Source organism: Capra hircus, chromosome 14 (genome assembly GCF_001704415.2).
Source record: "Capra hircus breed San Clemente chromosome 14, ASM170441v1, whole genome shotgun sequence".
Classification (NCBI taxonomy): domain Eukaryota; kingdom Metazoa; phylum Chordata; class Mammalia; order Artiodactyla; family Bovidae; genus Capra; species Capra hircus.
The window spans coordinates 73,670,103-73,696,497 of NC_030821.1; the positions used below are offsets into that span (position 1 = coordinate 73,670,103).

Here is a 26,395-nt window from a genome sequence, read left to right on the forward strand (position 1 = left end):
AGTTGTTGGGAAATTCTGCAGTGGTAGTCTGCCAGGCCTGGTGTGGGTCAGAGCCTGAGCCAGTGCCCCACCAGCTCCCTGCAGCCTGGCTCCAGTGCCCTGGTTTCGGTGCTGGCCACACTGCCCTTGTGCGGGCTTCTGGGAGCTCACTGCATGGGTTGATTCGTGTGCATCATGGGAGGAAGGGAACCTGAGCCGGGTGATGCATGAGTCAGCCCAGAGCAAAGCTTGTTTTCTGACCCCCGAATGGAAGGATGGGTTCAAGGCTGCTCACCTTTCTTGGTCTCACTCTCTCTGATCATGAACGAGCCAATCTTCGTGTCCGGCAGCTGCAGCAGCTCCTCAGCCTTGTCTCTGCCCAGGCCTTCAAACAGCCAACTGGGGACAAGAAAGACAGCCATGAGTGCCCCGAATGTACCCTCCGCACCAAAAGACAGGAGGGATGCAGAAGTGACCCAGGTCCAGCTAACATAACACCCGCTGCTGGGATTTAAAAAACAAACAGAAAAAAGAGCAAGGCAATCAATGGTTCATTCATCCATTCTTTTAATCTTTCAAATAGTTCCTGAGTGCCCACTGCAAGGCAGGTGTTACATTGACACGGAGAGGCACCCAGCATCTTTCTCATCCTGTTTCTCAAATGCCAGCTGCATGGTACCCATTCCGTATTATATAAAAGCATCTTAAAACATGATAAGGGACCTTTTTGGTAGTTTATTTAATGTTTATGTTCCTTGTACTCTGACTACTCAGCTCCTCCATCCGCGGGGGCAGGGGCCATGCCTGTCGTTTGGGGTTTTGTCTCGCTCACCTGGGTGTCCAGCTTATTAAGCTTGGTATATAGCCATGAAAGAATGAGTCAACACGAGAAAGAAAATGAAAAAAATGGTGGTGCCTGATTTCACCACCTGACGCCCCACCCTGCATACATTGTTTCCTCCTTTTCAACACATTTTTAAACTCAGCTGTCATTGCATGATGCATTTCCATGCATTTCTGTGCCTTTTTTTTTTCACTTCACTCTTCAAAATAAAACAGTTATAACACTGTAGCCCAGCTTTCCAATGGAATGTTCACCTTCAGAGGAGAACAGGCACTTTGAACATGCTTTAGAAAGCAGCTAGGGGCACAAAGGAATCTGTGTTCTGGGGTGAAGGGCCCTGACTGGTTTTGCAGAACCACTGTTAGCAGTTGGCTGCTGTGTATTGGGAAGCAGTCGTCACCCCTTCTTAATTGATGCTGGGTTTCAGTGAATGGGCCCTGGCTTTTGATCACATCTGGATGAGCGAGTGTTGTGGGAGTATTAGCATTCTACTGTTTCTCACCCTTTAATATTCCCCGTGGCATGAAAGCAGGCCATTGGCAGGGCTGGCTGAGGCTTCCCACCATGTGTGAGAAACCTCAAGACATAACATCAGATTGCGCTTTACTTATGTGCTGGTCTCCAAGAGTGCTCTTGTTGGTAAGATCATGGTGATGCCATATTGGGCCAAATATCTCAACTGCTCCCTTAGTTCTCTGTGATGCGTGGCATGTGAATTTGTTTTAGCATAAGTGATAAACATTCATCGTTTCAAGTCCTTTCATGAAATTTCACTTATAAAAATGAAGATAGTAAAACAATGGCAATAATGACGTCCATGCATGAATACTAATTATGGGCCCATACCGTGTCACGCACTTGAAATCTAACCTTTGTATCAACCACCTAAGGTCAAGAGCATACTGTCTGTCTCACTGATGAGGATGCTGAGGGTCAGCGTGATTGAGTAATTTGTTGAAGTGACCCACCCTTGGAGTAGGAAATGGCAACCCACTCCAGTATGCTTGCTTGGGAAATCCCATGGACAGAGGAGCCTGGCAGTTGCAGCCCATGGGGTCACAGAGAATTGAATTCGACTGAGCAAATGGGCACCCACGTCACAGTGGACACTGCTAAACTGGCTGCATTTTTCCAATTCTGTGGCCATCATGCTGCACCCCCTCTCTTCCTGCTCTGTGTTTTCAGGACATTATTGCACCTGTAATAATGGAAGCTCTGTAGGGTCAGGATTGCATCTTACTCATCTGGGTTCTTCAGCCCTCGTCCCTACTCAGGCCGGCATTCAGCACTGCCTCTTCAGCGTGAAGGTGCTGATGGCTGATGGCTGAGTGCATGGATGGATCAATGACACACAGCTGATCAGAGTTACATGACTCACGTCTCTTTCAGGAAGTAACTCTCATAGCCACCACTGCCCCCCTCTGCTCAGCTTTGTCATCCTCAGCACAGGGACAACTCTTGATATTCATCATCAGATTCGGTAACACTGAAATGCACTGGGTTCCATGCTTCAAAAAACTTAGGCAGTTTGCTCTGCTTCCCTAGGTAAGCAGGTGGCTTGCAGAGTCTTTCTCTGACTGTAAGGAAGTTATTTCTGGACCCCTCAAGTGAAAAGTGGAGTTCCTTTCTCCCGTCCTATATGCCAAGTTCTGGCCTTGGTAGCTGGACAGATGAGGAGACTGTGGTTCATGGAGGCTGAGGAATTTTTTTTCCAAGGCCCCACAGTGGAAGCCAGGCTGAGCCACACCTGTCCTGGCTGGGGTGTGCTGGCCACAAGGGCCACCTGTCATGTCCCGTGGCCTCTTCTGTATGACGGCAGGGGAGAGAAACATCTTTGCTTTTTCATCTGCATGCTCTGTTATTTAAAGGGGCTTCTTTTCTGCTTGACTTCTCCACTTGTCAGGGTGGGTGTGTAAGCATTTTTGGCAGCATGTTCTCCGTATGCTGGATATGATTGGATAAGAATGTGGCTCGTCTGTATTGAGTGGGTTTCCCAGGTGGTTCAGTGGTATAGAATCCAGCTGATCATGCAGGAGACTCAGGAGACATGAGTTTGATCCCTGGGTCGGGAGAATCCCCTGGAGGAGAACATGGGAACCCACTCCAGTATTCTTGCCTGGAGAATCCCATGGAGGGAGGAACCTGGCGGGCTACCATTCATAGGCTCATTAAGAGTTGGCACGACTGAGCGCCCGTGCACCCACAGTATGTGCTGAGTAACTGGTGGCAACACCAGGCCCAGTTCCAAGAATCTGTGTGTCATCCTCTCTCATTCTCCTAACAGCCCCAGACTCTGATCTCATCACTATAGATCATCATTCCTATCATTCTATACTATGCTCTCGATTTAATGAGTGGGGATAGGAAGCTGATACTTGCCCACTCTCATACAGCCACTAAGTGACAGTCTCTGGATTTGCGCCTCACTTTGGCTGAATTTTGTCTGCTGCCTCTTGTGATCACAGTTCCTGAATCCTTATTGCTATAGCAACATCACATTATACCTGCGAGGTCCATTATTCATCTACCTAATGGAGAAATTGAGTCTTAGAGAGAGAAAGGGTTAACCTAAGGACACCTCTGTCCTTAGAGACTGAGCTAAGATTAGAAGTGACCCTACTGAACTAACACCTTCCTTTCCAGTGTGCCCTGCTGGGATCTCTCTATGCACTCTCATAAAATGAAATTTAGTCACTCAGTCATGTCCAACTCTTTGTAACCCCACCAGGCTCCTCTGTTCATGAAATTCACCAGGCAAGAATACTGGAGCGGGTAGCCTTTCCCTTTTCCAGGGGATCTTCCCAACCCAGGGTTTGAACCCAGGTCTCCTGCATTGCAGGCAAATTCTTTATCGTTTGAGCCACAGGGAAGCCTGCACTCTCACAGAGATCGTGCTTCATTGATGCTATTTTAGAAATGTACTCACCCATGGTAAACTCTGGCCACGCATATTCCAGGAATGTAACTTTCTCGACCGGTGCTAAGCGAGATGGCTTTCCACCAGCCCCCTTCACTAGAAGGATAAGAACAAATAGGAAAGAGTGACTGGGGAAGTGGTGAGTGATGAATGAGTGAACAGAATAACCGGATTTAATCCCAGGTGCACTGGGATGTTCCTTTTTTAGGGTCTGTCCTTGGCCACGTTAACTAGACTTTCTCCCTGTGAAAATTTAGTTTTTAAGTATATCCCCCCATTTTGATCTAAACAGAAAGTCTTCCCACGTGCTGGCAATAGCCACCTTTCAGGGATCAGCAGCTGATGTTTCTAGCTTATCTTCCGTGGTTGGAGGCTTTTTAAAAAATAAATGTTTACTCTGCTGAATTAGACCCTGAGATGTAACCAAGACAGTTTCACATGTCTACATCAGTGAGGATCTAAATAAAAGGGGCTCAGAGCCCCTATGTCTTCTACAGCCTTTCTCAAATCTAAAAGAGACAACAGGTCAGAAGGCAATACCTTTCTGTTTATCATCAGAAGTTTTTCTCCCCCTCCCCGCCCCCCGATCCCTGAGTCCTCTTCCTGAGTCTGCATTAATGTATAACCTCAACCTTGCCCGTGTTGCGGGGAGGTGAGGCCAACATAAGAAATAGAAGCTGGATCATAAAGGGTCTCAAAAGCCAAGTCAAGAAATTTCAATTTTATCCATTGGGCAACTGGGAGCCAGGGAAAGTTTTAGAGCACCAGCAGCAGTTAGGAGGATTAAGCCTGGAGGCCCACTGTTTGGGCCAACTTTCCCACCTCACAACAGGACCAGGGCCCATGGGGAACCAGACCAGCATCGAGTTCTTTGGGGGCATCATAAATGTTTTGGAAAGCTCACTCACTCAGAAATCACACGCAGTTTCTCCCCACGGCGGAATATCGGGGGACTGATGTCGGGAGATGGGTAGTCGCTCAGCACAGCCAGAAAGTCACTGTCCAGTTCTGGGGAAACAAAACCAAGGTTGGGGGCAGAGGTGAGACCTTCCTGGGGACTTCGCAGCAAAAGGCAGCTAATTGTTTTGAAACAGCAATTTTCAGTTGGTCCTCCTCTCTTCAGGAACGGTGAGTCAGCTGACCTACTCTCCTGCTCATTCCTGCCCTGACCTGGACGTTTTCCTCTGGGAAATGGGAATGTAGAGATCTTTGAGCTAAGGTCGCAAGGTCTGACTCCAGGGTGTTCCCTGGCATCTACTGATCCATATACTCCTGGGCGAGTCTTGAATGCCTACTAGCCTCCATTTTCCTATCTTTAAAATGGGGCTAATAACTCCTCTTTCCAGGATTTTTGTGAGATAAGATGAAAGTATATAGCAACACCCATGAATGATGAGATGCTGTGAAAACATCCTGTCTTATTACCATGGCTTTAGGCACCCTCCTTGGGGCTAACGAGTTCCACATCTGCAACTTACTGAGGTGGGGTGTCAGGGTTAGGCTCCATGAGTTCTGGGGACCCACCAGGACCAGGAGGTTATTAACTCTAAAACTCAACAAATCCCTTCTTCCCTATAGAATGTAAGGTGCCAAGTCAGAAATCTACTTAACAGGGACCTTTGCTGGTGGGGAGGTAGGAAAAAAATGAAGTGCTCATCATACATATGTTGAAATTAATTCTGGTGCAGTTTTGAAAAGGAAAGCATGCTCTTTGGTTCACTCTGGCTGACGTTAGTACAGCTTACTATAGACTAAAGATAGATTGACAGCATGTGTGTTTGCTTTTTGTCACTAAGCAAAGCCTTGTTTCACAGCCTTAGTGATTTGCCATAATTCAGGTGTCTTAGCTACAGGGTAATATCAGGGTACATCTTTGGGGAAATAGCATATCCTACAAACTGGAAAAGACTCTGATGCTGGGAAAGATTGAGGGCAGGAGGAGAAGCGGGCCACAGAGGATGAGATGGTTGGATGGCATCGTCGACCCAATGGACATGAGTTTGAGCAAGCTCCGGGAACCAGTAAAGGACCGGGAAGCCTGGCGTACTGCAGTCCATGGGGTCGTGAAGAGTCAGACATGATTTAGTGACTGAACAATAACAACAGCAAATTGGCCAAGACAGTTATTGTTTGCTGTGATGTTGCATTTATTAGTCTGTTTGCTGGCTGGGCATCTGAACTCAAAATTCTAGGTAACATACTATTTATTCACTCATTCACCAATTATTTATTGAGCCACTACTGTGGGCCAAGCATGGTGAACAAAGCAAGCCAAGTCTCCCCGCTGTCATGGAACTCATATTCTAGAGAATACAACAGTCATGGAAGGAGGGGTCATTCCCTGCCTCGTTCACCCCAGGCAGGCTTGGTGGCCACCTTCTAGGATCTAGAAGGCCTCATGCTGGAACCTCTAGCCCCTATCCCTTACAGCCCATCTGTCTCCATCTCACATAGTCTCACATCTCCCAGCCCATCTGTCTTGTAATCTCCAACTCACATAGTCCCCATCAGACTAAGTTGAAAGAGAGCTTAAGTACAAGGCTGAGTAAGAATAAATGAGAAATGAGTGATGGCCATGGAATAGTGTCCTCAGATGGATTGTTCACTTGGGGAAGCTGAGTCACACACAACATACCCTGTAAGAGCAAGTGTCCCTGCGTGTGAGATGGAAACCAAAAGTGACTCATGGTGGCCGTGGTCGCTGGAGTGAGGGAGGGCTCATGAGAAGGAGCGGAGTCCCCGGGGAAGGCTGACCTGTGAGGTCTCTGACCCTCCCTGCACCTGTGGGGAGTCCTCCGTCACACTCTGCTTTGCTGAATCAAGAAAGAGTTCTTCCCTCGTGCAGCCCAGACCCGGTGCCATAATTAGTGGTAGTGCTACAGTTGGACTTCATGCCCAAAGTCCCGAGTTCTAACAAGGGGTGGAGCCAGACTCGGTGGGACATGAAACCTCTGCAGATCTGGAGGTCCTCTTTAAGAAAAAGGGCACAAAACTGCAGGTAGAATGTTAGGTAGGGGACTGAGGAAGGCATCGTGCCAGGAAGCCAGGCCCGGTGCATAAGGTTTGTCCAGATGCTGGTAAATCGTCCTGGTTTTGAGGCTGATTCACAGCTCTGAATCTGGTCACATTTTCCCTTCCAGGATGTGGGTTACTCTGGAAAATGAGGGGTTGGAAAATGCCTTCATGACGGAAATCTGTTCCTCTTAGATTGACAGCCCCCAACTGTGGCAGGACCACTTAGTAACAGGGTCTCCACTGCCTGCGATGCTCTGAGATGGGCCGCTGTGTTTTTCCCAGCTGGCCAGATTACTCATCTGCAGAGCCAGTCAACAGGCTGTTCACTCCGCCTGGACCACATTCTGCTCTCCCCTCTTTCATCCCTCCTGCCTCTGTTGACTCAGAGGTCACCTGATGCTCAGGAGCCCAGCCTTCCTGTGGTCCTGCTTCTCCAGCCCTGGGCTTTGCCTTTGAGGCAGTGAGCTGGGCTTGTATGTGTTGTGTGTGTGACCATCAGGGAATGGCCATGAACTCCAGGAGGAGCAGTCTTGTGCACCCAGCCTGGGATGCTCAAGGCAGGTTTATCAAACGAACACATGAGGAGGTCCTGATGCTACTAGGCCTTGGAAAACTGCCGTCGTGCTGAGCTTTTGAAAGGGTCCAGGAGAAGGGAGCCTGATTTGTGGCAAGCAGGATGGTAGGGGGTGGGGGTGGGGTGGCAGAACCAGACCGTTTTTGAAAAACAAGCGTGAAAATGAGATGCACAGCTTTGTTATCTGTGACAGCAATGGAACCTTGAAACAAGCTGTATGTCTACAAGAGGAGCCGGGGCTTTGATCTCTGATTCAAGATTAAGGCTATGGAACAGAGCAACCGTCTTTTCTTAATGTTAAAAACAGAAACAAAAACAAAATCCCTGTACAAAAAAAGTGTTTCAAGGAGGGGAAAACAGGCTTCAGGGGCTGGAGGGTTTCAATTTCACAAGTTGAGTTTCCTGTGGAATTTCCGTAATAATGATGTTTTTTGATAGCTATGATACTTAAACATCACTGAGAAACTTTGAGTCCGAGCTTTGGCTTCAAGGTCACGGCCCTTGCTTGGTCTTTTGCAAGGGCTTTTAGGCCCACTGCATCACCTTGTTTCCCCAGCACTGGAAAACCAGAAGGCAGAGTCAGGGGGAGATAGAGTTCGGTTTGTACTTTTGTGGGAAGGGCAGCCGTTTTAAGTAAGGTCTGGGGCTAGAATCACACCTAAGTTTCCATGCACTTTGGTCCCTAAGGTGAAATTAATGCAAAATAGGAAACTTAAGTTTGCTCATAAAGCTCAAACACAGGATTATGGACTTCTGTAGTCCCTAGCTTTGTGGAGAGCAGAACACTTGGATTAGGTCAGATAAATGAAGGATACAGGGAAGAGTTGCTCAGAGGAAGCAGACAGGATTATTGCAGACTCAAGATAAGGAACCGAATTAAGTGATGAGATGCATGCTGGGCAGACAAAGAAGAAATCCAGGGAGAGCTTTCAGAAGAGAGGACCGGCTTTGAAATCAATCAGACCGGGCTTAAATTCCACCTCCTCTGCATAATTGTTCTGTGAGTTGGGGAGAGATTTATTTTTAACTCATCTGAGCTTGATTTCTTCAAGTATTAAAATGGAAACTATTACACTGGACCTCTCGGATCAGGTTAGGATTCATGAGGAAGTGTATGAACAGAGCCTGCCTCAGTCGGTGGTAGCTGGTATCGTGTTTACGGCAGGGGGTGAGGTTATCATTCCGTTGTGATCCCAGGCCAGTCTCAGCCAGCAGTGTTCTGAATTTTGCAAAACCTCTAGTCCCGTAAATTTACAAATATTCTTCTCTTCTAAAAATAAACACCATTTGGTGAGAACAGAAGATGCAGTTCAAGAGACCAAATATTTGCTAATAGCTGAACGCAAAAATGAGTCAGATTAAACACACTGTACAAAAGTGTAAAATAGGAAATGAATCCAAAAGCGGAAGGAGACCGAGGCAGAACTTACTAGCCACAAATATTACTTGGTCACAAGAGGACAGGCCCTTTTTTTGCATTATTATTCCTTAGAGTAGCATTATCATTCATTTTTTTGTTTGTTTTTCAGTTGTATTAACAAGTACAATTTACTAATGTGTAGGTTTAGTAAATCCTAACCACAAGGCTATATTTACAATATTAATAGTCTTGGAGACATAACTAGTCACTATAAAGAGTATCTGTGCTTTTTTGCATTTCAATACAAACTAATTTTTTACTATATGAATTTCAATGGCCTTAGCCATTGAGAAAAATCCATATTAATTAGCTGCACAGGGAAATTACAATCCAAGTGCAAAAAAATTTTTAGTTTATTTAGCTGCATTTGGTCTTGGTTGCAGTATGAAGAATCTTTTAGTTGTGGGATGTGGGGTCTAGTTTACTGACCAGGGATCAAACCCAGGGCCCTGCATTGAAAGCCCTGAGTGCCACTGGACCACCAGGTAAGGCCTATCATTTCTTTTAAAATGCAGAAAGCCTTTAGTAGATCCCATGTATAACCATCTTGCAAAAGCAGGCATTCTTTACTTTTTTGGCTCCAATACAACATGATAAATGTATGGAACATATATTCTTATTTGGGCTTCCCTGATAGCTCAATTGGTAAAGAATCTGCCTGCAGTGCGGGAGACCCACCCCAGTTTGATTCCTGGGTTGAGAAGATCCACTGGAGAAGGGATAGGCTACCCACTCCAGTATTCTTAGGCTTCCTTGGTGGCTTAGCTGGTAAAGAATCTGCCTACAATGCAGAAGACCTGAGTTTGATCCCTGGGTTGGGAAGATCTCCTAGAGAAGGGAAAGGCTACCCACTGCAGTATTCTGGCCTGGAGAGTTCCATGGACTGTATAGCCATGGGGTCGCAAGGCATCGGACATGACTGAGTGACTTTCACTTTCACTTTCATCTTCTTATTTAAAAGGTGAAGAAAGCAAGGCTGGAGGAGTTTCAGAAACATGTTCAGGGGAGAGCATGGGGGTTGCCAAGCTCATGGTGAGGTCACGAAGCTGCTTTGCTCATCTTGGGACTTAGTTACCAAGCTCTGCCCAGTTGACCTTTGGCTCATGACGAATTGGGACAAAAGCCGATTTCACTGTGGCTTCAGAATTTACACAAAGCTACTCAGTGCAGATGGTGGGACAGGAGTTAACCAGCTTAGTGAGCTCAGCTTCTTGTTTTGCATTGCCTTGAGTCATGTTCAAACTCGTGGCCTACGGAGGAGTTAACGAAGGTCTTACTTTTAGTTCTGTTTCACAGGAGATGCCCCGGCCCCGACACACCTAAATAACGAGACAGGGCTGGGCGGAGTGGCCTGATGGCAGGTCTCCTGAGTTCTCTTGGTCATCACGGGACACTTGTGCCTGTGGACCCTTTGTGATGGGCTGGAGAGTGAGACCCCATGGCCCAGAGAGGTTCTGACTTCTCTGTCAATTAGATGGGCAAGTGTGGGGCTGAGCAGACTCTGTGGCGCTCGGATGGGACATCAAGGTGGAGAGTCTTGCCAACGAACACAACCAGCAAGTTGAGGGCCTAGTTTCAGAACCAGGTAACCTAACAGCAGCGGTCACAGACTCTACTCTTGACCACCTGCTCCCCTGGTCACAGCGGAGCACCACCTACACCGCGTGCCTGCTGAGTCACTTCAGTCGTGTCCAAGTCTGGGGACCCCATGGGCTGCAGCCCGCCAGGCTCCTCGGTCCATGGGGATTCTCCAGGCAACAATACTGGAGTGGGTTGCCAGGCCCTCCTCCTGGGGAGCTTCCCAACCCAGAGACTGAACCTGGGTCTCCTGTGTTGCAGGCAGATTCTTTACCATCTGAGCCACCAGGGAACTCCTTGTATGCTGGAGCACTAGCCCTCTGAGCCTACTGTTTTTTGTTTTTTTTTTTAATGTTAATTTACTTAAAACAATCTTTAATCCCGTTCTAACCAATGTGAAGTCAGGTTTGATGGGTTGGCCATAATTTGCATGGTATCCATGAAATGTACAAATATTACACGCGCAGTGTGAAAGTTGAATGATGTTCGTCCTAAAGCCATCGTAGGTACCGGCAGTGGAGTCAGTGAGACCGGGTGGGAAAAGTGCCTCTAGTCAGAGATCTGACATGGGTTTCTGTCATCTTTCACAAGGCCACTTGAGTGTCTGTGTCATTTGGTCTGGTGACCACACTGTCCCTCATCCTAGGGAACACCTGTCCTTTTAGTAAGTCCATTCCCTCCAGGCATATAATGTCGGGGTGGTAGGGGAACTCTAGACTCAGGCCACTGGCTTCCCAAATCCCAGCCGTATGGCCTCGGGCAAGTAACTAAACCACCTCATCCCTCAGTTTCCTCAGCTGCCAAGTGGAGATGCTAATAGGGATGAACCTCAGCTCTAGGTGAGACTCCAGAGTTGATGTGTCTAAAGCATGTGGCCTCAGGACTGGTGCATATAAGCACCAAGTAACTTGAATTTCCCCTTTTTACAAACAAGGACAGAGAGACATGAGGGAGACAGGCTGGCTTCTCCTCTCTTGCTCCTTGCATGCTGGTGTGGCAGCAGATCTGTGCTCTGCAAGCTTCAGGCAGCTTAAGAGGCACCAGGAGGCTTGTAGGAAATCAGGCATGCTGCCCCCTCCCACCATCCCTGGATTCTGATGAGCAGGTCTAGAGTGGGGCCCCAAAATGTGAATTTTTAAAGTTATTTATTCATTTGGCTGTGTCTGGTTATCGCTGTGACATGTGAATGCTTAGCTGGGGCATGTAGGAACTAGTTCCCTGACCAGGGATTGAACCTGGGTCCCCTGCATTGGGAGTATGGAATCTTAGCTACTCCACCAGGAAAGCCCCAGAATCTGCATTTTTGATGGTTACCCAGGGGATCGAGGCAGGTGGTCTGAACACCACTCACTGAGAAGTAGTCCTCCGGCTCTGAGACTGCCTGCCCCTTCTTCCTCCCCAGAGCCCCACCCACCCCTCTTTCCACCCACCTGGGCAGCACTCTTGATGCTATGTAAATGCACAGTTTAGCATTCTTTCCACCTTGCAGAGAGAGGGCTCTGAGCAGTGTCTGGGTTTGTGTTACTTACTACCTCTGCCAGTGAGATCTCACTTTAGGTCAGGGCGGTAAGAAAGTTAGAAACAGGGAGGGGAAAAAGATCACAGCAAGGTGACTGAATTCTCTTGTTAGGGTGGAAATATGCCATTTCCTAGCTCTTTGGGAATTCCCTGGGTCTTACTCAACTTGGTTCCACCTGCGTCTGGCCCCAAACTGAAGTCTGAAACATGCATAGAATTTGCAGAGAAAATGAGCTCGTTGGGATGCTTTGGGAACAAGTCACGGAATCCCCACTTTAAAACTTTTTCCAGGGTTGGAGGGGGGGGCAGTGGGGAAGGCCATTTAGACACAGTCTAGTCCCTTGGACTGCAAGGAGATCCAACCAGTCCATCCTACAGGAGATCAGTCCTGGGTATTCATTGGAAGGACTGATGCTAAAGCTGAAACTCCAATACTTTGGCCACCTGATGCGAGGAGTTGACTCATTGGAAAAGACCTTGATGCTGGGAGGGATTGGGGGCAGGAAGAGAAGGGGACGACAGAGGATGAGATGGCTGGATGGTATTACCGACTCGATGGACATGAGCTTGGGTAAACTCTGGGAGTTGGTGATGGACAGGGAGGCCTGGAGTGCTGTGATTCATGGGGTTGCGAAGAGTTGGACATGACTGAGCGACTGAACTGAACTGAGTGCCATCAGATAACCTTAAATGAATTTTTAAAAAGGAGTGCTTCCACCCACATGTATCAGGTAGCTGCTTTGTGCTCTCATCGCTGTTGGGGAAGAATTACTCTGATCTCCATTGACAGCCTGCCTCGTGGGAGGCTGAGTGACTTCTCTGTGGTCAGGCAGCCCCCGCAGGATAATACCAGAAGCCCAACAAGGTCATCTGCCTCTGAGACCTGTCCTATTTTCAGCAAGCCCTGCTGTCTCTCTGGGTTTTATGATATTTGTCTCTGGGAACTAATCAAGAATAGTCTGGAAAGCTTAGTTGAGGAGAAAATAGATGGGCAAATCCATATTCCCAGGCACTCACAGTCGTGCTCAGAACACCTGTTTGTCTAGAAGTCCACATTGTTGACCTCTTGCTCATCCATGTAAGGAGCCTGGGGCTGTGGGGCTTTTGAAGTCAGTGGAGGTACTGTCTGTTGGCCTAAAGAATCTGCTCCCGGGAGAGCTCCTGGGTCCTTGAGACCAATAAAATGAGTAAGCAGGAGTGTTGGCTGAAAGGTGCCATGCAAACCCACCTTCTTTACATCATTTGAATCGAGACTAATTCACTTAGCATCGACGGTACCACCTCATCCCTTATTCAAGTAGGTGTCAGAAAAAAGAGGAAATCAAGTTAGGACTGATCACAAAGGAAACTTTTCAGGGGTTGGGGATGGAAAAGCCACCGGCCGCCAGCACTTGATGTGGTTGCCTGGATAGCAACCCGGGTACCACCTGGGGAATTCTCGGAACCAGGGGGCGGAGGGTCGGGGAGACCCCTGGCCCACTTCTCTAGAGGCGCCCTCCCACCCACACAGTGGAAAAAGAGAAACTTATTTCATGACGATTTGCATTGAGAAAATAAAGGCAAATGGGCGAGTCCTTGGAGGCCTGTGTTTTCATGGAGTTCGCTCAAGCATGCCGCCCCCGCCACCCCTGTGGGAGAGGCAACCTCACAAGATGGGCTCCTGGGTGGTGCCTCCCACAGGCAGTGGGGGCCCCGGGCCTAGCAGAATCGCTTTTGTAGAAGTGGCCACGGTCAGAGCAGAAGACTGATGTGAGCTGGTTTGGAGAAGGTGGGAGAGGAGCTCAGGCGCAGCCACTCTGCGCAGCTGCACACTGCTCGGAACTTTACCCGGGGTACACGTGCTCCCGCCCGCTAATCACACGGCTCCGCCTCCTCTGTCTGGCGGAACATCTCAGTGGTCTTCCCCCCTAGGTCTGGGGAGGGGTGTTGCGGAGCTGGACAGGAGGGTCACTAGAATTGCCCTGCATCTGATTTGAGCAAGGATGGAACAGGAGGGTCTCTGTGCAGTCACCTGGGGGCATCTGAGGAGTCATGGGGCCGTGATATGGAGTGTTCCATTTTGGAAGAAATGACCCCTTTTCAAGGGGTCGCAGACGTCATGGAGTAAGCGGCAGGTGGGGAGACAGGGCTTGGTCTGGCTTTGTCCCCGCTCCTGTGGAGCTGTGCTTCGCAGACATGGTACTGGGCATCTGTGTGTGTGAACTTGGCCCAGTTCAATGCTGCGAGGGACATGGGGGCACCAGGTTGGGGTCACCCCTGTTAGGAGAGGGGGATCGGACTCTGGTTTGCTGTGATAAAAGGTGGGAGGTCCAAGTGTCCCAAAGCTCCAGAGACACGCTGGAGACGCTGATGGGTCACCCAACCTGACCATCCCCTTTCTGACTCCCTAAAGGACCCATAGGCGCGTCCTCACTGTTTTCACAGGAAATAAAGGTGAGGGTGTTAGCGGCCACCCGCACCTCTAAACCATGGGTTTGATCTCAGCCTCTATCGCTGCTTGCCAGTGTCCCCTCCCAGCTCTTCGGCCATCCCTGAATGACTATGGCTTCAAGAGTCTGGCTCAGCCTTGCATATCTGGAGAAAGCTGGTTCCTGGCATCCTCGATTAACCTGCCACACTATGCCCTCCTTCTAGAATACCTGGTCCCTGCTGTCCTACAGATGCTCACAAAGATTCCTTTATTTTCAGGAAGATTTCCTAGGACTGGTGGCCAGCATCATCAAGTTACACTGAAAACATTCTGGCAGAGCTTTTGTAGCATTATATACATGCGAACATTATATATCCATGATAATATCATAGATGCAGGATAATATTAATATACCCATCATAATATTATATCACAGTTGGCAAGAAGTGGTAAGAAAGAACCTAGACTTAAGAACCGCACCAGCCCAGGTTGGAAATCTGACTCTACCAATAGCTAATATACACACTGCATTTGCTCTGTGGGCCTCAGTTTTCCCACCTATAAATGAAATAAAAGGATCAAACTAGCTGCTTTGAAATTCCATCGTAAAATGCCAGCAGCTTAGCATCCTGCCAGGACACCATTGTTGATCATTTTTAGCATTTAATCACGAGCCTGTTAACACAGGCAAAGCAAGAGAGACGGTATAAGGAAGCCCTATGTACCCATTGCCCTGTTTGAACAGCTGTCAGCACCCCCATCGCCCCGTCTTTGCCGAAGAAGCCAGACTTACCCTCTGAGTTGGGCAGAGGCCTCTCGGGGGGCGCCGGGGTGGATCGCATGCTGTTTCCCATTTTTCTTTCTCCCCGGGCTGTCGAAGCCGCTCGAAGCCAACGGCACAGGGGATCCACACGGGGAGTCAGCCACGCACCGAGCCCTCTGGGTGGAGAATGACCCAGTTTAGAGTACATCCTGCATCATTTTTTCAGGCCGCTCGCTTCTTGAAAGGCGGGTGTTTTTATGTGAAGATGAGATTCGTGAATGTTGGTTACATTTGCGCAGCTCTACTTCTTTTATCAAGGGAATGACAGAAACCACAGAGAAGGAAGTTGCTAGCAAGTGTTGTTGGTGGAGAAAGTTTCCATTCCTCGCACGGCTAACAGCCAGCAGCCGGCAGTGTTCGTATGAGGGGCTGAGTGCCTCTCAGACTCCCCACCCCAGACCCTCAACACTCCTGAGCCCCGACCCTCAACACCCAGGGTCCCGGCCTCCAGAGCTCTTACCCTGCAGGAGTTATGTGGCTCCACAACCCGAAGGGGATGAGAAATGGGTACTTTCTCTTTCCACTTTGTCTCTTCTGTTGGAGTTTCTCAACATGCTCTAAGCAACGGGACAAGTGAAAACCCCTAACAGGGCTATTTGTTGTCTGCCTGCTTGCTGTGTTGCTACAGCACTTCGGCACCTGCTGTCCCTTTGGATTTTCCTAGCATCCTTGCATCCCTTACCCCGTTTTGCAGAAAGGAAACTGAGTCTCAGAGAGGGGAAGGATTTTGTCCAAGGTCACACAGCATGTAATGGGGAAGTTGGAATTTGAACAGAGAATGCTAAATCTCTGGTTTAATTGTTCTGTACTGTTCAAATGCTAAGTTCTCTGGAACATTGTTCCATAGTGTTCAAATTCTGGCTCTGCGCATGCAAGCTGGATGCCCTTGGGGAAGTTCTTGACCTTTCCCTGCCTGTTTTAGTGAATAATAATAAACCAACATTGAGCTGTGGCTGCAACATTAATAGATAAAGCCCGTGAAACACTTAGAACACAACCTGGCAGAAAATTAATAAGCGTAAAATTGCTAGTTATTGCCACTTACAGTATATTTTCTGAAAGTCCATGGTGAGGGAAGCTCTAATTCTGGGTCTTCATATAAGTATTTTAGAAAGGGGCTTAAGTGACTCCATCATAGAAGTGTCCTCTCAGGCTGCTTGAAGCAGAGGAAGTCCACACCTATAGACAGAGCTATTCCTGTCCCTAGGGACAAAGAAAATTGATGAGACAGAATCCCCCAGCCAGTGTCCAGCCCACCTGGAAACTTGCATTCCACCCCATTCTTTGTCTCCAGTTTAAGATCAAGGCGTTATGAGTTTGAAAGGGCCCCAAAGTCGGCCAGTCCAACCCTTGCATCCTTCCTCTATGCATTTCAGGTTCAGATACTGGACAGATCAATGCTCCCAGAGCAGGGCCTTTCAGAGACTGAGGGAGGTGTGCACCACTTCCTAACGGGTGGGGGGAAGGCAAGGAAGGGGGGTCTATGTGGTATATTGTGAAACAAGGGAAACCAGAAAGTGTGTCCTTTGAAAGTTAATCTGTTTTAACTAGTTACATGAAGTTTATCACTTATAACTCAGACTGAGAGATTATAGTATCATTGAGTTCTTCCCAAGATAATCACAAGACTTGCCCAGACCCTAAACTTATAATGCACCGCAGAGTGTGTGGCTGGATGGGCCACGTGCTCCAATGAGAAGGCCCGGATTCTGATCCTGTTGGCCTTTGTGACTGGACACAATGAGGGTAGTTTAAGGGTGAGGCTGCTCTGATGCAAGATCAAGGCCCTTTTTCCTCCTCCATCTTGCCTCCCCTATTCCCGAATACAGCCAAAGGGGCGCTCTGTCCCTGGCAGGCCCTTCCTGCAGGCCAGCAGGTTTCAACAGCATCACCCTGGCTCTGGGGAGGGCAGGGATGAATTTTCTTTGTCTCAGGTGTGGTGCAGGCACACCTGGAAATGTGCTCAAAGAAAGTTCTGGGGAAACCACGCTAGAAGGACCCGCAGCTGCTGGAAGGACCCGCAGCCTCACTCTGAAGTTTAGTGTCTCCTGGGTGGGGCCTTGAGCCAGCGCCAGGAGGAAGGGGGGCCTTGGGGTCCCACCCAGTGGACAGGAAGGCTGCCGCCTCTGGGGCCCCACCTGAGGTTTGTCCAGGGAAGGGGGGAGTAAGCAGACTGGCTCTGGGGAGCCGGCACCCCGTATGGGATGCGCAGACGTCCTGAGAGGCCCTACTGCCTCTGTCCTGCTCCCAGTGACTTCCTGGAGCCCGCGGTCACCCCAGCCCCTCAGCCACCCCATCTGCGGTCACTAAGGCTTCTAGTGGAGCTCTCAGGACACGTGGGGAGTGGCCCTGCAGGCCTCCCCATGGAGATATCACTCAAATGTGTGCCCACCTTGCCCCCCTTGCACTCCCAAGGGTCCCCACAGTGCTGCCGCTGACTCTGGGAACCATGCCCCTCTCTCCCTGCAGCCTGATGCTGGGTCTGCAGGGTCAGCTAGATCCCAGGGCTTGGGCCTTTCACCCCTCCCCCAAGCACCCAGTAGGCAGGTGAGCTCTCACCCCTGCAGACCCCCAGGCGTGTCTTAGCCCCACTCCTGGCCCATCTTCTCCCCCAGCCACTTCCAAGTGATGACCTCCAGCTCTCATCTCTACTCTCATCTCTACATCAGCAGCTCCAGGCAAGTCACGCCGATAGACTTGGTTATCTATCAGAGGGAATTCTAACTTCGTCTCTTTCCAACAGATATATCATTCTTCTCAAGGATGTGTGTGCTCTTTGAAGGGATTCAGGCACTACAATGAAAGCGAAAGTGTTAGTCGCTCAGGCGTGTCCAACTCTTTGTGACCCCAAGAACTGTAGCCCACCAGGCTGCCCAGTTCATGGGGTTCTCCAAGTAAGAATACTGGAGTGGATAGCCATCCCCTTCTCCAGGGGATCTTCCTGACCTAGGGATTGAACCCAGCCCTCTTGCATTGTAGGCAGATTCTTTACCATCTGAGCCACCAGGGAAGCCCAGGAACTGCAATACAGGAAGACAAAAGGTTTGAAACTTGAATTTACAGATGAAAAACCTGAGGTCCATCCAAGGGAAGAAACATACCCAAGGTCTCGAGATGAGATGGGGTGGTTGCTAGGAGCCCGGGTTCTTGGTCTTCTCCTGTTTCTGTCCGGCGAGTGGGCGCACGCCGGGAGCAGGGGCTGGGCTGGGCTGTAAGCTCGTTATCCTGCCCGTGCTAGTCAGAAAAGCCGGTCAGTCCACCTGCTCCTTGGAGGTCTGCGGGCTGATTTCCTATCATCTCCAGGGAGGGGTGAACTCATCTGAAGGAGGCTTTGATTTGAGAAGAGCGAAAGTGCCCCCAGAGACTGAGAGCTGGGGTTTCCCTAATGAAATGGCTGAGCGATCTGATTTAATCTGTGACAGTTTTATGCAGTGGCTGGAGGTGGGAGTGAGGCTTTGAAAGGCATAATTGCTTCTGGAAACAATAAGGAGAGGGCCAGAGAGAAATGAGTTAATTAACATTGGCTCTGAACAGTCTTGGTTTCTCCATCCCTTTTCTTTGTGATGTCAGAGGATGGAAACCGGCCTTCGCCCCTTCTTCTTCCCCCATCTTTGGACCAATGTTGCTTTTTGTTCTGCGAAAACTTGGGCCTCAGTTTACTCTTCTTAAAAATGAAATGAATGGAAAAGGTGATCTCCAAAGAGAGAGCCACTGAACCTCTTTCAATTCCAGCAATTTCAGTGACCTTTTGGAAATGATTACTAAAAGACCCATCATCGCTTTCTTACGAAGTCCCATTACATGGAACAAAATACAAGCCTGGTCTTTACACCTCTCAGGACACGAGCAGGGTGGTTCGTGTGGGCGATGAGCAGATGCTACCACCTTTCATCTTCCTGGCATCCTGGAAGGCAGAATTTCTGCATTCACCTTCTCAGTGTGGAGGTCAGCTGGTTGGCTCCCCGGCCCACACACCTGGGGCCAGAGCCCCATGGAGCAGGGATGCGGGGGCCCGCCTGCTGGCCTTGGCTGCAGAGCCCTTGCCCTTTCCCCAGGGCCATGCTGCCAACTCCACCAGAAGGAAGCCGGGTCCCCAAAGGACTCTGGTCGGCAAATGGCTGGCCAGCCTTTGAGCGGACCCCTGGTGTGGAGGGGTCAAGGTATGTGGGCCCTGCCTTCTCAGGCTGGTTTCTGTCTGACCAGATCAGGGATGTTTCCATCTTGGGCTCTGTGTTACCGGGTGGACAGAGCGCCTGCCACTCACGGGGCAGCATCCCAGGACTGCCCTGTGCATCTCATCCACTCTGTGCTCCTAAAGGCCAAGCCTCGCTCTGGGAAAGGAAGTAACCTGAACCCCTTCATAGTGTGACAAGGGGGCGGCAGCTCGAGGAGCCCCAACTCGGGGAAGGCAGGTCTAGAACAGTCGGGTAAGCATGGCGACAGCTGGGAGGTGAGAACTCACTTGGGGGTGCAGCCCTCCCTTTGGAATCAGATATTTCTCCCACAGAGTGTGGCAGCGGCAAGTCCGTCCACGTGACCTGTTTCTAATGTGTGAAGGCATGGTGGCACCAGTGGGGGCCCTCGTCACCCATCACCTGCGAACCCCAACAGCAGTGGTCACCACAGAATCGCCAGCACCGCCCCTGGGTGGTCAGCCTTCCTCTGCCGGACACCAGCATTTTACAGACATCACACTCCCCCACCAGCTTCTCACAAGAGCCCTGCTCTTAGGTGTCATAAACTAAGTAATGTGTCCAAGGTTTTATGGGTAGTAAGAAAGCAAGCCAGGCTTTACACCAGGTCTGCCTGACTCCCAAACCCATTCTCAAAACTGCCACGGAATGCTGTCCTGCTTGCCTGCCCTGGGGTCTAGTCCAAGAACGCAACCGAAAGTGATTTTGAAAGGTCGCCAAAGGAAGCTTTGAGGGCCATAAACATTGGGGTGGACCTTTAGTCCAGGGGACATGGAGGTTCTCAGCGGTCTCTTGGATGTCAAGTTGCAGTGATCGGAAGCCCAGGGCTGGGGTTTTAACTGGGGGAGGAGGAAGGAGAGGAGAGAAGTGCCAGTTAAGGTCTGCTCAGGTTGAGCTGTCACGGCCACTATCAGGCTGCCTGCTGTGGTCAGAAGGGCAGGAGTGAATTGTGTGGAAAGTTTTCCAGCTTTTCAAAGCATTGTTTTGAAGAACCATTAATGCTATGGGGAGAAAAAAGCTCAAAACAAAGCAAACAAACAAAAAATTAGCCGTACTCATACTATGTCAATGTTATGAAACTTCAACCTGCGTGCTTAGCTGCCCAGCTGTATCCAGGTCTTTGTGACCCCCCTGGACTATAGCCTGCCAGCTTCCCTGTCTGTGGAATTCTCCAGGCAAGAATAGTGAAGTGGGTAGCCATTCCCTTCTTCAGGGATCTTCCCGACCAAGGGGTCAAACTTGGATCTCCTGCATTGCAGGCGGATTCCTTACTGTCTGAGCCAACGGGGAAGCCCAAAACTTTAACATGCATCCGCATATATGTGAAAAACTATTAAAGGAAATTATTGCCAAGGTGTTTTCAAGGGCTCTCTGAGGATTGATTTTATAGGTGAATTTCTTGACTTCTTCTTTCAGTCAGTTCAGTTCAGTTCAGTCACTCAGTCGTGTCCGACCTTTTGCAACCCCATGAATTGCAGCACACCAGGCCTCCCTGTCCATCACCATCTCCCGGAGTTCACTCAAACTCACATCCATCGAGTCAGTGATGCCATCCAGCCATCTCATCCTCTGTCGTCCCCTTCTCCTCCTGCCCCCAATCCCTCCCAGCATCAGAGTCTTTTCTAGTGAGTCAACTCTTCCCATGAGGTGGCCAAAGTACTGGAGTTTCAGCTTCAGCATCATTCCTTCCGAAGAAATCCTAGGGCTGATCTCCTTCAGAATGGACTGGTTGGATCTCCTTGCAGTCCAAGGGACTCTCAAGAGTCTTCTCCAACACCACAGTTCAAAAGTATCAATTCTTCAGTGCTCAGATTTCTTCACAGTCCAACTCTCACGTACATACATGACTATTGGGAAAACCATAGCCTTGACTAAACGGACATTTGTTGGCAAAGTAATGTCTCTGCTTTTCAATATGCTATCTAGGTTGGTCATAACTTTTCTTCCAAAGAGTAAGTGTCTTTTAATTTCATGGCTGCAGTCACCATCTGCAGTGATTTTGGAGCCCAAAAAGATAAAGTCTGACACTGTTTCTACTGTTTCCCCATCTATTTCCCATGAAGTGATGGGACCAGATGCCATGATCTTCGTTTTCTGAATGTTGAGCTTTAAGCCAACTTTTTCACTCTCCTCTTTCACTTTCATCAAGAGGCTTTTGAGTTCCTCTTCACTTTCTGCCATAAGGGTGGTGTCATCTGCATATCTGAGGTTATTGATATTTCTCCCGGCAATCTTGATTCCAGCTTGTGTTTCTTCCAGCCCAGCGTTTCTCATGATGTACTCTGCATATAAGTTAAATAAGCAGGGTGACAGTATACAGCCTTGACAGACTCCTTTTCCTATTTGGAACCAGTCTGTTGTTCCATGTCCAGTTCTAACTGTTGCTTCCTGACCTGCATATAGGTTTCTCAAGAGGCAGGTCAGGTGGTCTGGAATTCCCATCTCTTTCAGAATTTTCCAGAGTTTATTGTGATCCACACAGTCAAAGCCTTTGGCATAGTCAATAAAGCAGAAATAGATGTTTTCTGGAATTCTCTTGCTTTTTCGATGATCCAGTGGATGTTGGCAATTTGATCTCTGGTTCCTCTGCCTTTTCTAAAACCAGCTTGAACATCTGGAAGTTCACGGTTCATGTATTGCTGAAGCCTGGCTTGGAGAATTTTTAGCATTACTTTACTAGCATGTGAGATGAGTGCAATTGTGCGGTAGTTTGAGCATTCTTTGGCATTGCCTTTCATTGGAATTGGAATGAAAACTGACCTTTTCCAGTCCTGTGGCCACTGCTGACTTTTCCAAATTTGCTGGCATATTGAGTGCAGCACTTTCACAGCATCATCTTTCAGGATTTGTAATAGCTCAACTGGAATTCCATCACCTCCACTAGCTTTGTTCGTAGTGACGCTTTGTAATGCCCACTTGACTTCACATTCCAGGATGTCTGGCTCTAGGTGAGTGATCACACCATCGTGATTATCTTGGTTGTGAAGATCTTTTCTGTACAGTTCTTCTGTGTATTCTTGCCACCTCTTCTTAATATCTTCTGCTTCTGTTAGGTCCATACCATTTCTGTCCTTTATCAAGCCCATCTTTGCATGAAATGTTCCCTTGGTACCTCTAATTTTCTTGAAGAGATCTCTAGTCTTTCCCATTCTATTCTGTTCCTCTATTTCTTTGCACTGATCACTGAGGAAGGCTTTCTTATCTCTTCTTGCTATTCTTTGGAACTCTGCATTCAGATGCTTATATCTTTCCTTTTCTCCTTTGCTTTTCGCCTCTCTTCTTTTCACAGCTATTTGTAAGGCCTCCCCAGACAGCCATTTTGCTCTTTTGCATTTCTTTTCCATGGGAATGGTCTTGATCCCTGTCTCCTGTACAATGTCATGAACCTCAGTCCATCATCAGGCACTCTATCTATCAGATCTAGTCCCTTAAATCTATTTCTCACTTCCACTGTATAATCATAAGGGATTTGATTTAGGTCATACCTGAATGGTCTAGCGGTTTTCCCTACTTTCTTCAATTTAAGTCTGAATTTGGCAATAAGGGGTTCATGATTTGAGCCACAGTCAGCTCCCAGTCTTGTTTTTGCTGACTGTGTATAACTTCTTCATCTTTGGCTGCAAAGAATATAATCAATCTGATTTCAGTGTTGACCATCTGGTGATGTCCATGTGTAGAGTCTTCTCTTGTGTTGTTGGAAGAGGGTGTTTGCCATGACCAGTGCATTCTGTTGACAAAATTTTATTAGCCTTTGCCCTGCTTCATTCCATATTCCAAGGCCAAATTTGCCTGTTACTCCAGGTGTTTCTTGACTTCCTACTTTTGCATTCCCGTCCCCTATAATGAAAAAGACATCTCTTTTGGGTGTTCTAAAAGGTCTTGTAGGTCTTCTTAGAACCGTTCAACTTCAGCTTCTTCAGCATTACTGGTTGGGGCATAGACTTGGATTACCGTGATATTGAATGGTTTGCCTTGGAAACGAACAGAGATCATTCTGTCGTTTTTGAGACTGCATCCAAGTACTGCATTTTGGACTCTTTTGTTGACCATGATGGCTACTCCATTTCTTCTAAGGGATTTCTGCCCGCAGTAGTAGATATAATGGTTATATCTTCTTATTTACACCTCTTTAAAATCTCCCAGTTTTTCTCGCATGTGCCTGAACTGCTTTTATAATCAGAAGTAGAACTAGGGAAGAAGGAGGGTGCCTGGAATAAAGGGTTTCCAACGCAGGCAATCAGAAGTTCAGATTCCAGCTCCCTGACCTCCTGGCTGTGTGTCCTTTAGCAAGTGTACTGTGCTTCTCTGAGCCTCCCTTTCCAAATGCAGAAATTTGAGATTCTAATCCATGCCCTGAGGGGTTGTTTTGAGGATTAAATTAAGGTCATATCTGAAGCAGAGATAAACATGGTAAGATGGGATCACTGCAGATTTACTCACTGGATCCCCAGGGGTACTGGGTGGCCAGCTAGGTCACTGGGCAAGCTTGGGCAGTCTTTCCCCTCCTTTAGGCCTCAGGTTCTCAAGTATGATGGGGAAAGGGTTGGGCCAGACAATGCCTGAGGGTCCTTTTGTCTCAATTACCCCCTACCCCACACCCTGAGTGGTACCCAGGACCCACCCAACCGCCCTGGGACTTGCTCGGTGCTGCCTGCGGTCTGCCACCCGCAGCAGGGGCCCTAAGAACTGGGCCAGGACCTTAGCATCAGTTGGCTCCCCTGCCAAAAATCTCTCAGGATTTCCGGGGGCACCCCACCACATCCTGACCTCGCTCGGCAGGTGTGCCAGCCCTGTGACCCACATGGTTCCCAGCTCTCCTCGCCGGGCAGGTGCAGCCACAGGCACGTCCTCCCTTGCCCTCAGGCCCATGTTGTTCTCCTGCCCCTCTGCAGAGGAGTCTGGGGTCCAGCCGGCTGATTGAAACCTGTTCTAACAAAGTTTCCCCAGGAAGCTCAACGTGTGAATTAGATAAAAGCAGGCTTATTGGGGGTTGGGGGCTCAGCACTCCCTGCCCCTTTACTTCTCCAGAGAGGACTCTCTGACCCTAGAATATCATAAAGCACCAACTGGAGATGGGCAGTTCAGTGTCCTCAATTACAAAGAAAAGGCTCAGAGAGGGCAAGCCATGTTCTCAAGGCTGCCCAGTAATTCTGGATAAGTGCTATGACCCGCCCCCACCCCCCTCACAACCATCCAGCACTCTTCCTACCACATTTATCAGCCACTGACCATTTATCAGCATTGAACCACACGTCCACAAGCCTATGTTCCTTTCACCCTTGGGTGTCCAGAAGAGGATCTCGATACCCTCAGGATAACAGAGAGTCTCAGCTTTACCCTGAGACCAGGATAGACACATCCTAGAAAACATTTTACAGTCATTTTAGGATGTCAGAGGGAGAATCCAGGTTTGGGACCTCTTGGTGCTGGAGCAGATTTCAGTTTCATCTCTTAGGAAGTCGCTAAACTTCTTTCCACTGCTTTTTGTTCATTTCTGTTTTAAAACTGAGCTTGGCCATAGCTTCCTTGATGAATTTTCACAAGTAAGGATTAGAGAGTATGTGTTACCAGATTAGCACATTGCTGGGTGTGTGTGTGTGTTGAGGGGGGAAGTGAGTGCTCTGTTGCTCATTTCTCTGCCAACGGTAAATGTGCTACAAGTGAGCACCTTGACTCCAGGCCTAGCGGGATCCGTAAAAAGCGGGGTCCAGCGTGGAGAGGTGAGCAATGCAGTTATTCCTGGCATGGCTCTAACATCTCACTGATATAAAAATTAACAATTTCCCCATTTCTTTTTTTTTTCTACATCAGCTTTTCATACTCAGAGTGACCAACCCCTTCCTCCCCCTTGCCCCGCAATACACAGGGCTGATGGGATATGGTACCTCCCAATCTGTGAGTCTGTTGAACACCTAATACTTCCTGACAAAAACCACGTTACAAATGAAGTCAGGCCAGATCCTAGATACCCACATAACCTACAAGCTGACAATCACAGACCTTGGCAATGAATAGTCAGAAAGCCAAGTATTTTGATGTTAGATCACAGAGATACGCAATTGCACAGAATGGGAAAGCAGTGGAGATGAAATGGGCTTTTCATTTCAAACGTAGATGCCCGGGAAATGCAGGTCTCGTCAGAAGGTGGAGGTCAATGGTGACGCAGATGGATAGGCAAGAGGGCATCTGGACGCCTGGGCTCGGGCGTGGTGAAGTTAAGGGTTCCTGTGTTGCGTCACTTTTCCCAGCAAGACTTGAGTTTGCTCTTTGTACAGATACGTGAACCACCAGTGAGGCTCACGAGCTTATCAAGGGAGACGGAAATTGTTCTTTTGTCTCTTAACGGCCTTTGCATGTGCTGAGCTGCACGTGAATCACTTGCAGATGCCTGGGGTGGGGACCCCCGAAGCTACACTTTCTCAGCTCAGGGTTTCATCCTTACCTGCTCAGGGTCACCTGCCTTGCCCGCAAAGTGGATTATGATTCTAACACTCACTTGTGTGGTGGTTTGCTGAGTGACTGTAAGTGCTGTGAAGACAGAGGTCTGTGTTCACTCAGACCTGAAACACACTAGATGTTCCAAAGAGAAAGAAAAGGAAGAGATAAAAACTGAGGAGACCCTGTGTCCAGGAGAGACACACCACGGCCATTAGGCCTCTTGTAGGACTGAGGAAACCAAAGCCAGAGGGTTTGCATAACTTATCTGGGTTTATCAGCGAGCTGGTAAGAGAGGAGGCAGGGCTAGAACCCAGGTGTCTGGCTCCGGAGCCCGGCTCTTAAGTCCTCTGCTCTGAGTCAGAAGGAAGTAGACAGAGGGTTGCATGAAGCTAAACCGACCCCTTTTCATGACAAGATCACGGCACTGCTCTTGTATGCTAGGAGGTCAGTTGCATCATAGCTGTTCAGTAGATAGACCAGTCGGTATATTGCTAAAGTAGCGTATCGGGAAGTGGGTTCCTGACCTGCCAGGCTCTTCCAAGTTCTATTCAGAGGATGTAATCTTTAAGCTGATTGTCCACGTGACTTGGAGGGTGTGGGAGTCCAGAAGAGTAGGGGAGATGGCACGTTTGTACTTTGAGAAGGAGCATGGCTGCCTCCAAGGGCTAATGTGAGAATTTAAGGTG

General features: G+C 48.7%; 2 protein-coding genes across 5 annotated transcripts in view; one reads left to right on the top strand and one right to left on the bottom strand.

Moving 5' to 3' along the window:
• The window catches only part of TG (thyroglobulin), a 230,691-nt gene that overhangs the window by 146,584 nt on the left and 57,712 nt on the right, over window positions 1–26,395 (top strand). The gene's annotated exons all lie outside the window — the stretch shown is intronic.
• SLA (Src-like-adaptor) overlaps window positions 1–26,395 on the bottom strand; it is a 39,398-nt gene that overhangs the window by 9,862 nt on the left and 3,141 nt on the right. Inside the window, exons 1-5 of one of the 4 annotated variants that reach the window (XM_018058587.1) lie at window positions 16,124–16,270; window positions 15,049–15,194; window positions 4,649–4,748; window positions 3,750–3,836; window positions 275–378 (exon numbers count right to left, since the gene is read on the bottom strand). In XM_018058587.1, coding sequence (XP_017914076.1) covers window positions 275–378; window positions 3,750–3,836; window positions 4,649–4,748; window positions 15,049–15,109 — 352 coding nt within the window. In that variant the 5' untranslated portion in view covers window positions 15,110–15,194; window positions 16,124–16,270. Of the gene's footprint in view, window positions 1–274; window positions 379–3,749; window positions 3,837–4,648; window positions 4,749–15,048; window positions 15,282–16,123; window positions 16,271–26,395 lie in introns of those variants that run through there. The other 3 variants (XM_005688828.3, XM_013969134.2, XM_013969136.2) reach the window with 3 other exon arrangements.